The sequence below is a fragment of the Anomalospiza imberbis genome, chromosome 16 (genome assembly GCF_031753505.1).
Source record: "Anomalospiza imberbis isolate Cuckoo-Finch-1a 21T00152 chromosome 16, ASM3175350v1, whole genome shotgun sequence".
Lineage (NCBI taxonomy): Eukaryota > Metazoa > Chordata > Aves > Passeriformes > Viduidae > Anomalospiza > Anomalospiza imberbis.
This window is the reverse complement of record NC_089696.1, coordinates 985,434-997,827: the sequence shown is the minus strand read 5'-3', so window position 1 is coordinate 997,827 and position 12,394 is coordinate 985,434. Positions and strand designations below refer to the sequence as shown.

Here is a 12,394-nt window from a genome sequence, read left to right as displayed (position 1 = left end):
AAGCTCACCCAATGCACATTAGAGAGAGATAAATCAGAAGATTATTTCTTTCATCTCTTTGTTAAAATGAAATCCATCTTCAGCAAGTCAGAGGGGAAAATGAAAGAATGTCAAACCAAATCTTCCCCAGTTTCTCCTGAAAGCCCTGTTCCTATTTCCTCTGCTCCTGATCCCCAACTCTCCACACTGGGTGGATCGGGGGGAGCAAACTGTCTACAGCAGACACAGGGCAGCCCATGCATTGCAGAGTGTCTCCCTGGCTCCCCACAATCTTCCCGGTACCCTCTTTGCTCTGACAGTGCTGGCCACACTTTCAGGGGCTCTTCTCTAATCCCTAGTACATCGTCCCTTGATCCCATAGAAAAGTCCTTAGGTGATCTCCAAGATGGCGTTTCTTCCACCCCTGTCCAAGGATCACACGATGGCAGATGCCATGTGGTGTGGCCCTCATCTTGTGGTTCTTCTTCCCACAATCCTCTTCTCTCTTTTCCCACCACTCCATCCTGTCCTTGGACCCTCCTCAAATTTCTGACTCCTCCTCTTCCTACATCTCAATTAGTTTGGCTCCACCCTGGTACCTCCCACTGCTCCTCCCCTTGAATTACATCAGCCAATCCCTGCCCCTCCCAGTGTTTCCTCCCAGTTTGGCCTGAACTCCACCTCTCGGCTTCCTGGTCAGCTCCACCCACTTCTGGTTTCCCATGCCCCTCCTTCCAGTTCCCACGGTGACATGGGGGCTGGGTGTGATGGGATGGGAAGCCGGGAGTTGTAAAACAACAACGTCATCTTCGCCGCTCCCGTTACCTATGATGGTAGGGGGAGGCATCCTAAATGGGTGCCTTTGTCCTACCAAAATATAAAAGAGCTATACAAGACCCAGAGGGGGGTCGGCAGGAACAGTGAATATTTTAAAGGCCTTCTCACAACAACTTTATCGGCAAATACCCTTGTCCCTGTGGATCTAAAATAAATATTTGCCAGCCTACTCACTCCATCAGAGTATCGGCTTTGGCTGAAGGCCTGGAAAGGACAACTTGCCAAACCTCCTTCCGGGGTTTTGGGATAGCAAGGAGACGGCAACTGATGCAGATGGCAATCAAATTACCATCAGGCATCTGGTCAGTGAAGGCAACTGGGAGCTGGCCAGAAAGCAAGCCGAAAAAATCCCTAAGGCCATGTTAGATAGTGTTAAAGAAATGGCTGAGGAGGCTTTTCAGATGATACTAACAAGAGAACCTCTGTCCAGTTTTGTATCATTAAAGCAGAGAGTGGATGAAACATTTCTAGATTTTGTGGACAGGGTCAGAGAAGTAGTTGAACATAAGATCCTGAAGCCTGAAATGTGTGAGGAGATCATTCTAGAAATTGTAACTGGAAACGCCAATGAGGACTGCAGACGGATCATCCTCAGCCTCCTGTCAGCTCCACCATCCTCATTGAACCAAATCATGGAGGAATGCACATGGAAGGCAAGACCAAGGCATGCAGAAACACCAAAGAAAGTATCCTTCAGAGAGAAGACTATGGCTGCAGCGGATACTGTATCACCTGCAACTCTGCCACAGACACCAAGATTGTACACTTGTTTTCATTGCAAATAAAAAGGGCATTTAATCAGAGATTGTCCCTTTATGGAGAAGGCCCCCCCAGTTCCTCCTAGAAAGGGGGGAGGAGAACAGCAGGAAGGACATGGTCAAACAAAAAACTAGCATGTGAGTGCGACCCTGCTCCATGTGAAGACAAAAATGGGGCAGAGTGCGGGGTGGTTGGTAGTAAGGAATATGAGCATAACAGCCCCTCTGTTTTTTTTCCTACACAGGATGTGACTGAACCATTTCAGCTTCACCTTACCCAGGCTATGACTTTTACTGACTCAAAAGAACTCTATGTGGACCCAGAGCAGGACACCAGGCTCTGCGAGCAGGTCCAGTCTCTATGCCAGCGGGGTTGTGAGTACCTTGTCATAGGGAACACAAAGCACACACCCTCCGAGATGGAGATTGTGCTGGGGGTCCTACCACCTACCCCAGAGCATCTCGTTCTCATGGCATGCTGTGTCCACCCCCACCTCTTCCTACTCAAGGGCCAGGTCGTCACCCAGGCCATTCCAATGCCACAGTTATTATGGGACTACCTGGACCTTTCTGTTTATTACACTGAGCTGGTGGGAGAGGAGAAGTTCCTAATATGATGCAGACTTCAAAGTGAGGAGCACAAAATCCAACTTCAGGGGATGATGGACACAGGAACAGACGTGACTGTCATTCTACCGCACAAGTGGCTGTCACAGTGGGAGTTGCAAGATGTGGATTGCAAGGTCCAAGATGTAGGGGGCACACAATTGGCAAATCTTACCAGTCAAGGAACATCGTGCAAATTACGGGGTCCAATGGGCAATTGGCAAATATATGCCCCTTTGTGTTGAATTCCAGATTTACCCTGTGGGGGAGAGACTGCATGCCCCAATGGGGAATAAAATTGGAGATACCAAAGACTCCCCAGGGTTTTTGATTGCAGTCACTGAAAAAGAGTGCCCTGCTCAGAAATTAAATTGGCTGACTGATATACCTGTCTGGTTAGATCAGTGGCCACTGAGTAAACAGAAATTAAGTGTGCTCAATCAATTCATGGAAGAGCAGTTAGACAGAGACTAACATCTTAGAGACTAACAGCCCTTGGAACTCCCCGGTGTTTGTCATCAGAAAGCCGGGGAAGGACAAGTGGCCCCTCCTCCACGATTTGAGAAAAATTAACGATGTCATAGAGAACATGGGGTATCTTCTACCAGGGATACCGTCCCCATTGATGCTCCTACAAAATTGGCAATTGGCAGTCACAGATATCAAGGGTTGCTTTTTCCAAATTCCCTTGCACCAGGCTGATGCGCCACTGTTTGCCTTCTCAGTTCTTTCCATCAACCGAGAAGCTCCCATGTGGCATTACCATTGGTGTGTTCTTCCTCAGGGGGTGAACTCACATTCCATCTGCCAATGGTACGTCACCAGAGTCTTGTCCCCACTGCGTGCCAGAGCAGGGGAGGACATCATCTATCATTATATGGATGATGTACTAGTGTGCGCCCCCGACGACAATGTACTCGCACAGGTTCTCGAAGAAGCTATTGTTGCCTTGTCGGGAGCAGGATTTGAGTTAAACCATGAAAAAGTGCAGAGCCTACCGCCCTGGAGATATTTAGGCCTTGAGATCACCAACTGCACAATAACACCACAGCAGTTGGTGATCAAAGATGAGCCCAAGACCCTGTGGGATCTCCACCAGCTGTGTGGGTCCTTGAACTGGCTGAGGCCTTGGTTGGGCCTGACCATGGGGGATCTGTCTCCTCTTTTTGACTTGTTAAAAGGCAGGGAGGAGATGGATGGTCCGAGAACATTAACCCAGGAGGCTCAGGCCACGTTAGAAAGGATCCAATTGGCACGGGGAAAGCCAGCATCCTACTGCTGCCAGCCAGAGCTCCCTTTCAGTTTTAACACCTTAGGAAAGTTGCCACACTTATATGGGCTGACCTTTCAATGGGACAGAGGTCAGAGGGACCCCCTCTTGATCATAGAATGGGTGTGCCTTTGCCATAACCTGTCCAAGAGTATCACGCAGGAGTTGATGGCCCAGCTGATATGTAAGGCCAGGACACACATGCAGTTGCTTGTGGGGTATGATTTCACATGTATCCATGTACCAATTCGGCTATCCACCAGAAAGTTAATGAATGAGACTTTAGAACATCTGTTAAGGGAGAATGAGAACCTCCAATTTGCACTGGACAGCTACCCCAGGAAATTATCGATACATCAACCAGGCCACAAATTGTTTAATTGTGAATTCCATATGATTCCAAAAGATATTCAAAGTTGTAAGCCCTCTAAGGCCCTGACCATTTTCACTGATGCATCTGGGGGTTCCCACAAGTCCGTAATGACTTGGAGGGACCCCCAGACTCAGTAGTGGGAGACCCATATCAAGACCGTGGATGGCTCCCCTCAAGTAGCTGAGTTGGATGCTGTCATCAGAGCCTGTGAGAGATTTCCTGAACCCATTAACATCACAACTGTTTCGGCGTACCTGGACAGGGTAGTGTCTAGGGCAGAGCATGCTGTGCTCAGAGAAGTCCCAAATACGGTGATATAGAGGTTGATCTCAAGATTAGTACAGCTGGTTTCCCCCCAGAAGCAACCATTTTACGTAATGCAAGTGAGATCGCACTCTGACCTTCCAAGTTTCATCGCAGAGGGCAACCGCAGAGATGATGCCCTGGCCGCGCTGCTACAGCTGGCTGGCCAAGGGAATACCTTCCATTGGGCCAAAATCAGCCATCAGCAATTTCGTCAGAATGTGCCTGGTCTGGTCTGCCAATTCCACCTAAAGTGTGACCAAGGCAGGGCAATTGCGGCCACATGTCCTCAGTGCCAGGGGTCCATTTTACCATCACTGGGGGCAGGAGTTAACCCCAGAGGACTCTGCAGTTGCAAAATCTGGCAAACTGACATCACCCATATACCCCAGTTTGGCAAGCTCAGGTACGTGCACGTCACTGTGGATACCTTTTCTGGCGCGGTATATGCCTCAGCCCACACAGGGGAGAAGGCCAAGGATGTGCAGAAACACCTAATGCAGACCTTCTCCACATTAGGGATCCCAAAGTTCATCAAAACTGACAACAGGCCAGCCTATATCTCCAGGGCCTTCAGCAATTTCCTGCTCGATTGGGGAATTGAACATCAAACTGGAATACCAATCCTCCCCCACCGGCCAGGCAATAATAGAAAGGACCCATCAGAACCTGAAGTGGACCCTTGAACACCAGAGGGCCGATGCCACGATAATATCCCCTCACTTAAGGCTTTCAAAGGTGCTTTTCACAATGAATATCCTGAATTACTCTTTTGAAACCCTTAACTCGCCGGTGTTGAGACATTTCAGTCAGAACAGTATGTTAGAGTTTAAGGAAAGACCACCTGTTCTAATTAAAGACCGTGAGTCCCAAGAAACCAGAGGGGCCCATGAATTATCACCTGGGGGTGTGTGTTTGCATGTGTATCCGCTCCCTCAGGCCCAAAGTGGATCCCACGGAAGTGGGTGAAACCGTATATGCTGTCCAAGAGTAGACACTGCCATACAACCACTTTGCTGCCAGTCGATGACCCAGCCAACATCACTATAGCCTCAAATCATAAGAGGATAAAGGAAGATGAGAATTCAGAAATTTCATATTTTCTTTCTCTACCCCACGATGAAAATTAGTGTTAAGTTTTCCTAATGTGTTTTCTCTCCTTTATATTTAAGTGACATCCATTCCGGACAATATGTGGAAATGAATACTTGCATGGCCCCTGTTGCTGTGGATGCCCCGTCTCCTCAAGGCGTGGATCGTCCCTCAACCCAGACAAAATGTTTGGGTAATCCTTCCTTGTGTGCTGCATCGCGCTGTGTTTATCTATGGCCTCAGCGGATGACCCCATGTCAACATGCCTGGTGGGGATCCCTTTTTCCATTGATCAATTTCCATCTGAGCTCAGGGCCCTCAGGAATACCATTAATCAGGATCCTCCCCCTGTTTATTGTCGTTATGTTCCCATTACCACTCCTCAAATTTTATGGAGAAAATGGTCATCAAATTTGCCTGAACTAGACAAAGAGCCCACAGAATTTGAGTTACTTGGTTCTTCGATTGCCCCTTTTTGCGTTCAGTTTATTTTCAAACCTCCATATTATCTGGAGTCCTACATCTCAGTTAAGATACATAAAAAGGAGTTTCAGGCGGCCAACTGGTGCAAGTCAATGAGGCACCTGAACATACCGTCAAGCGAAAAACAGATCCCCCTGAAACTCCCCTAGGGTATGTTTTTGAACTGTGGGCAGAGGGCCTGGGCAGGGATCCCCTCTCATCTAGTAGGAGGTCCATGCACCATCGGGCAGCTGTCCCTGTTTTCACCCAATCAGACACAAATTTTGATTTGGCAAACCAAATTAAGTAATTCGGCAATCCAAAAGCTTAAGTGCAGCATCACAGAATTGGATGAACATTGTGATTCAGAAATTCAGCACTGACCTCTTCCAGCAAGAGCTGCGGTCTCCGCCTTTTTGCCATGGGTGGCTGCAGCCAAAGCACTCGGGGAATTAGGCCACCTCAAGTGCTGGGTTGCAAAACAGGCGAAATTAACTTTAACAGCACTCAGTGACCTGTTAGCTGAGGAGGAAGCAGGCAGGCAACACTACAAAACAGAGCAGCCATAGATTTTTTTCTCTTAGCACACAGGCATGGGTGCCAAGAGTTTGAGGGATTGTGCTGCTTTATTATCACTGACCAAAACCAAAGTGTCCACACCTCGATCAACAAGAAGAAAGATCTTACGCATGAGATGAAAGAAAGTACAAGAGACTGGTTCCAAGATCTCTTTGAAGGATGGGGTCTGTCCGGAAGGGTGTCGTCTTTCGTGAAAGACATTTGTTTGATCGTTCTTTTCTTAATTTCCGTTGCTATTAGTGTCATAAGAAGATTTTTAATAAAAACATCTACTAGCCGAGGATCTTCCCCACCTCAGCGATGGTGGGAAGAGACCCAAGAACCTAGCATCACACCAAACACCATCACAAAAAATGAAACAAAAAAGGGGGAATTGTGGTAGTGTGTTTTGTGTTTTGAAGATATGTTTTCTTAGGTTGTTACAGAATCTGATTCTGAATGTTTGTAGCAGTTTATTCCTATGTACCCCTACTTCCTTTTCCAAATGGTTTAACCCCATGTTGTACCCTCCCCTTCTCCTATCCATCAACTCATGTACCTACCCCCTTTTCCAGTCCCTTCCATGTCAGTCTCTGTAACCCTGCCTCTACTCCCTATCCATCATTGTAATGCCTATCCCTTTTGCTAGAACCTTCCCTATCAGTTATGTAATCCCTGAATCCCCATTGGTTGTTTTAGTGTGCTCTCCTCCCCTCCACCTCCCTATTGGCCGCATGCTAATGTAGTCCCACCTAATGCTCCTCCTTTAAGTTGGCCTGATTGGTTGTTAGGCTCTCCCCCCCCACCTGGAGACTGCCCCTCCCCCCTTTATAAGTCACTGCACTCCTTTGCTCTTGGCTTTTTGCCTCTGCTTTCCTTTGAGTGTGCTACTTTGTGTCATCTGCTCTCTCCTCTCTTGGGGATGGAATAAAGCTACTGGGAGATGGAAGCAAGAGTCCTTCCCTTCTTCTTTTGTCACAACCTGTTGGTGTGGATTGCTTTATCGGCTGCTCTGGGTGGTCAGGCACCACATGGGATGGGGATGGAATGGGGATGGGAATGGGGATGGGGATGGGGATGGGATGGGGATGGGGATGGGGATGGGGATAGGATGGGGATGGGAAGGGAAGGGAAGAAGGAGCCTTCGGCTTTCATGGTGGACCTTGCAGACAGAATGTAGCCTTAAATTTCCTCCCTAGGGGCTTGTCTTCTATTTCCCCTTTGCCCTTTGGGAATCTCAGAAGAAGACCAAGTGAAATGCTTCACAGTGGCTAGGGCAAGAGCAGAGCAGTTAGCCCACTGCTGTCTTCCAAGCCCCCTGGATATACTGGTGCTTTCCCCCTCGCTACCCCTGGAACATGCCAATCCCCATTTTCAAGGAATTTTGCTTCCAGAAAGGGAAATCTTCTCCAGCCCACCCTGGAGAGCCTCTCTTCTCCCATGGGGGACCTGCTGAAACAAGGTGAGGGTGGCCAGAGCAAAGACATCTTCGCCTGAAGCAGGATGATTAAGAAGCATGTTTATAAAGTTCAGGAGATAGTTGAAAGAGTTAAGCTACTTGAGTGCTTTGGGATCCTTCAGGATGAAAAATGCTGTATACATACTGGATTTTATTATTTCAATTATAGTCAGATGTTAATCACCCCACCAGGATTTACTCAGGCAGCAGTGCCAACATCAGTACATCTTGCTGAGTAATTGCCCCCTTCCTGACTCTTGTGTGTCTCTGCTCTGAGGTGCTTCTCATTTCTGTGTTTGCTTTAGTTCTGCCACTGCTGAGAGCATTGTGTTTTCCCACCCAGCAGAGAGCGATGGCAGAGCACATCTTGCACATTCAGGTTGCCTTCACTTCAAGCACTGCATGTGTATCGGGGTCAGAAAATAGATAATGAGAACATTTCACGGATAACATTCAGCTTCAGGGGATAGCAATACCCATCTCTTTTTCAAATTGTTGAGAGCTAATGCTGAAAAAGCTGGGAAATGGTACAGTTTCATAGGTCTAATTGCAGAGTATCTGTGAGCCAAATGAGTGAAGAAAAGTTCCAAGTTCAGCAAACCAAACTGGGATCATGAAAGCAGAAATACAGAGTGAGGGAAGAAAGGCTAGATACACTTAAACTTCTGCACACAGTAAATTACTGGGATCAGCTCCCACACGGGCGCAGTGGCTCTGTCTCCCCAGTGTCCAGCAGATGCTCTGACTCTATTCAGACTCAGGGCTGGATGTCCAGCCTCTCTGTTTTAGGGGGATTTTTTTATGTTTCTTGTCTGAACCTAATATTTGGCATTTCTGGGATGATGAAGAGATAGAAGCCAGGGGGGATGCTCAGTTACTTAGTCTAGTAGTGAAGCCAGCTCTGTACAACCCCAAGCATGTGCCTGAGGGATGCTCTGGGATGACCTGTTGCAACAGTCCCTCACTTTGCTAGGTCAGAAGCACACTGTGGTGAGAAACTGTCCCTATGATCCACCTCAGGCCCTCTGCACCCTGCCTTGGCTCCAGTGGGTAACTGGTTACCTCATGGCTTTTGGAGAGAGTGACTGGCATGGGCAGGAATGCTCTTACACACTGTCAGCCTGGAGGAACCAGCTGTGTGTCCAATTTCTGGATATGGTTCAAGTGTGAGCTCAGTGCTCAGCAATGTGGAGGTAAAGGAGGTGAGGAGGGTTTGGGGTTTTGCACTGTTGACACACACCAGGCTGGCAGTCTCTGTGCCTCAAAGGCTGTGGGTCCAGCTCTTCTCCAAAAAAAAGATGTAGCCCCACACAACTGAGAAGGAGGTGAAGGAAGAGTCAGTGCTTTAACCTGGCTGGTTATCACACCAACTTGCACTGAGGGGTGAAGGGAGGCTTTCTCCCGAGTAAGTGTGATACTTCTGGAACGCTGCAGGCTTCCTTGCAGAGGGTGCTGAGATGCTGATGCTGGAGTGGTCCCACTCTGGTGTGCTGTCCCAGAGGGGCTCTAAGTACATGGCACCCTATTCTACTAAAGTTCTGCGTAAAGCTGGAAGGTAGTTTGATGGCGGCTGGGCTCTCGTGGAGAGGCAGACATGGGACAGCAAAGCAGCTGTGGAAAGCAGGGGCAGAGCGAGGGTCCCGCTACCCGGGGCTCCGTGCAGTGCCCCGCTGCTCCGGGGCCATCGGAGCTGCTGGGATGACGGCTCCCGGCGAGCCCGGGTCCGGGACCGCAGGTGGGACGCGGCTCCGGAGGGAGGTGGGCGGCTCCGGGGGTGGCGGCAGGACCCGGCTGTCACTCAGCGCGCGGTGAAAGTGACAGGGGGGCGGGGCGGCCGCGCGCCGGGCGCGTATTTAACTTGGGCGGCAGCGGCGGCGCGGCAGAGCGCGGCGGGCGGGAGGCGGCGGCGGCCGGGACGTCGTGACACCGGCCGACACCGGCGACACCGAGCCGCGCTGAGCCGAGCCGAGCCGGGCTGCACCGCACCGCTCCGAGCCGAGCAGGCAGCGCAGGGCACGGAGCGGAGCCGCGGCTGGATGCGCTGAGCGCGGTGGGGACGACCGGGTCCCCGTAGCAGCGGCAGCAGCAGCGGCAGCAGCATGGGTCGCCGGGGCTGCTGAGCGACGGACGAGCCTGCCCCTGTCCGTCCCCGCCGAGGAGCTGCCAGGGAATCGGGACGCACCGCCTCGCCGGTGCCGGGGACACCCTCCGGGTCCCCAGCCCCATCACGCCGAGGATGCCCCGGGGGCCCGCGGGCCGCCCCCGCCGCTCGCCATGAGGAGGAATCCGGCCGGGCCGCGGGCGCTGCCGCCGCCGCCCGCCGCCGTCTGAGCCCCGTGCCCCGGCCGTGCCCGCGCAGGGGCCGCCCGAGCGCCCCGGCGCCGTGACCCTCCTCCCGCCCCCTCGCCCGGCGCGCCCGGCTATAAAGGAGGGTTTTATTCTCGGGCTCCGGTCTCACGCCAAACCCTGTCACATCGTCTAGACGAGCTGTCGTGGGGCTCGGCCCAGCTGTCACCATGGCGATGGAGACGAGTCCGCTGTGAATTTTGGGGGGGGAGCGAGCGAGCGAGAGCGGCGGCAGAGGAGGAGGAGGAAGGCTCGGTCGCCGCCGTGCCCTGCCCTCCCCCGCGGGGGAGGCTCGGACCCCCCGGCGCTGCCGACCGCGGCTGGAGCCGGCCCGGCGGGGAGCCCCGGGAGCCAGCGGCCGCGGGCGCGGGGCGAGTCTCAGATGCGGCTGTCACACAACCCTGGCCGGGCTATTTAAAGTAACGGGCCCCGCCGGACACTGGTGTCTCTGCCTATTTATGAGCCCCCGGGAGCCGGCGGGCGCCGCCGGGCAGCGCTAGGAGCCGAGGCCGCCGGGAGCAGCGCCGGGGCCCGCCCGGAGCATGACGGCGATCCGGGCGCTGCTGCTCTGCCTCTGCCTGGGGCTGCCGGCGGGCGGGCAGCCCTTCCTGCGCCTGCGACCCTCGCCCAGCGACAACCTGCCCGTCAAGGACATCGTGGAGCACCCGGACCCCGAGTACGACCCCAAGGAGCAGGACCTGGACGAGAGGACGCTGAGGAAGAAGCTGGGCAGCCATTTCGACCCCGGCTTTATGGCCGTGGCCGTGCCGGGGCCGGCCAACGCCTCGGGCGCCGTGGCGGCGGCGGGGCGGGGGCGGGCGGCGCTGCCGGCCGAGCTGCGGCGGCTGGAGCTGGGGCCGCCCCGGGGCCCGCGCCTGCGGCTGGGCAAGAAGGCGCGGCGGAAGGTGCTGCAGTGGCTGTGGGCGCACACCCACTGCCCCGTCTTCTACGCCTGGAAGGACCTGGGGGTGCGCTTCTGGCCGCGCTACATCAAGGAGGGCAACTGCCTGGCCGAGAAGTCCTGCTCGCTGCCCGAGGGCATGTTCTGCAAGCCCGTCAAGTCGGTCACCAAGACCTTCCTGCGCTGGCATTGCCAGGGCTGGTCCAGTCAGAAGTACTGCACCTGGATCCCCGTGCAGTACCCGCTCATCTCCGAGTGCAAGTGCTCCTGCTAAGCCTCCCCGGCCCCTTGCACTGCCGCCCTCCTCCTCCGGATCTCTTTAGCGGGGGGGGGAGGTTTTTCGGGTGGGTTTTTTTTGGGGGGTGGGGTTTTTTTGGGATAATTTTTTTGGGAGGTGTTTTTTTTTTTTCCAACCCCCAGAGCGAAGTGGGAGAAGATGAACCGCTTTGGAGTTTTGGTTTGTTTTGGTGGTTTTTTTGGTTAATTTTTAGGGGGCTTTTGTTCTGTTTATTTTTTGTTGTTGTTGTTGTTTGATTTTTTTTGTTGTTAATTTTTTTTTTCTCTTGGACTTCTTTTAATATTATTTTATTCAAAAGGGGGGAAAGCGAACCCAGGAACTGCAGGGCAGGCCAAAGGCACAGTAAAGCACTACAATCAGATGTCTATTTTTATACGTATATAGCCTTCTAACAAAAGGAAAATTAAAAAAAAACTTAAAAAAAAAAGGAAAAAAAAAACTACCAGCCGTGTAAATAGAGAGATTTTAAAGGAAAATGGGGGGAAATCGCAGCTGTTTTTTATTATTATTATAATTATTATTGTTATTATTATTATTTTAAAGACATAGGACCACATTTTAAACCCATCCCCACAGAACCCAAGCACTTCCCTCCCAAAGGGAAGGGCAGAAATTTCTTGTAAAGATGTTTTTATCAAAAGGAGAAAAGGGGCAGAGGGTGTAAAAAAAGAAGAACAAGAACCACAGCATCCCCGAATGGTTGTTTCTCTGTGCTGTATTTTTTTATCTTCTTCAGACCTTGTCACTGATGTTTGAACTAATTTGCCAAGCTCTCTAGTGGTTTTTTTTTTTAAGTTTAGAACAATTAATTAAGAAGGAAATTTTAAAGGAAAGTACAAATCTATGAAAGAGTGGAATTGTTTTGTTGTGTGGGAATACATATAGTCTTGTAGAGATGTTAAAAGAAATTTTCTGTGTACAGTTTATTTATTTTTAACGTTTGTGTATAGAAAAAAAAAAAAAGCTAGAGATTATGCCAGAAACTATTGGAAATGTTTACTTGAATATTCCTTTAAAAACATATCAATGTAAATATGAGCTATCACTGATCAAAACATTTTTAGCAATAAACTCTATCTTTGAAGAAAAACCCCATGCTGCACTCCAGCTCTCTGGGAGACCAGCGGAAATTCGGATTCTTACTCAGAGCAG

General features: G+C 51.1%; 1 protein-coding gene across 1 annotated transcript; it reads left to right on the top strand.

Annotated features, from left to right (window-relative positions):
* Positions 1 to 9,441: 9,441 nt before the first annotated feature.
* LOC137483939 (noggin-2-like) lies at positions 9,442 to 11,295 on the top strand. Its single transcript, XM_068207429.1, has one exon. The coding sequence runs from the start codon at positions 10,586 to 10,588 to the stop codon at positions 11,216 to 11,218; it is 633 nt and encodes a 210-aa protein (XP_068063530.1). The 5' UTR covers positions 9,442 to 10,585; the 3' UTR covers positions 11,219 to 11,295.
* Positions 11,296 to 12,394: the final 1,099 nt, after the last annotated feature.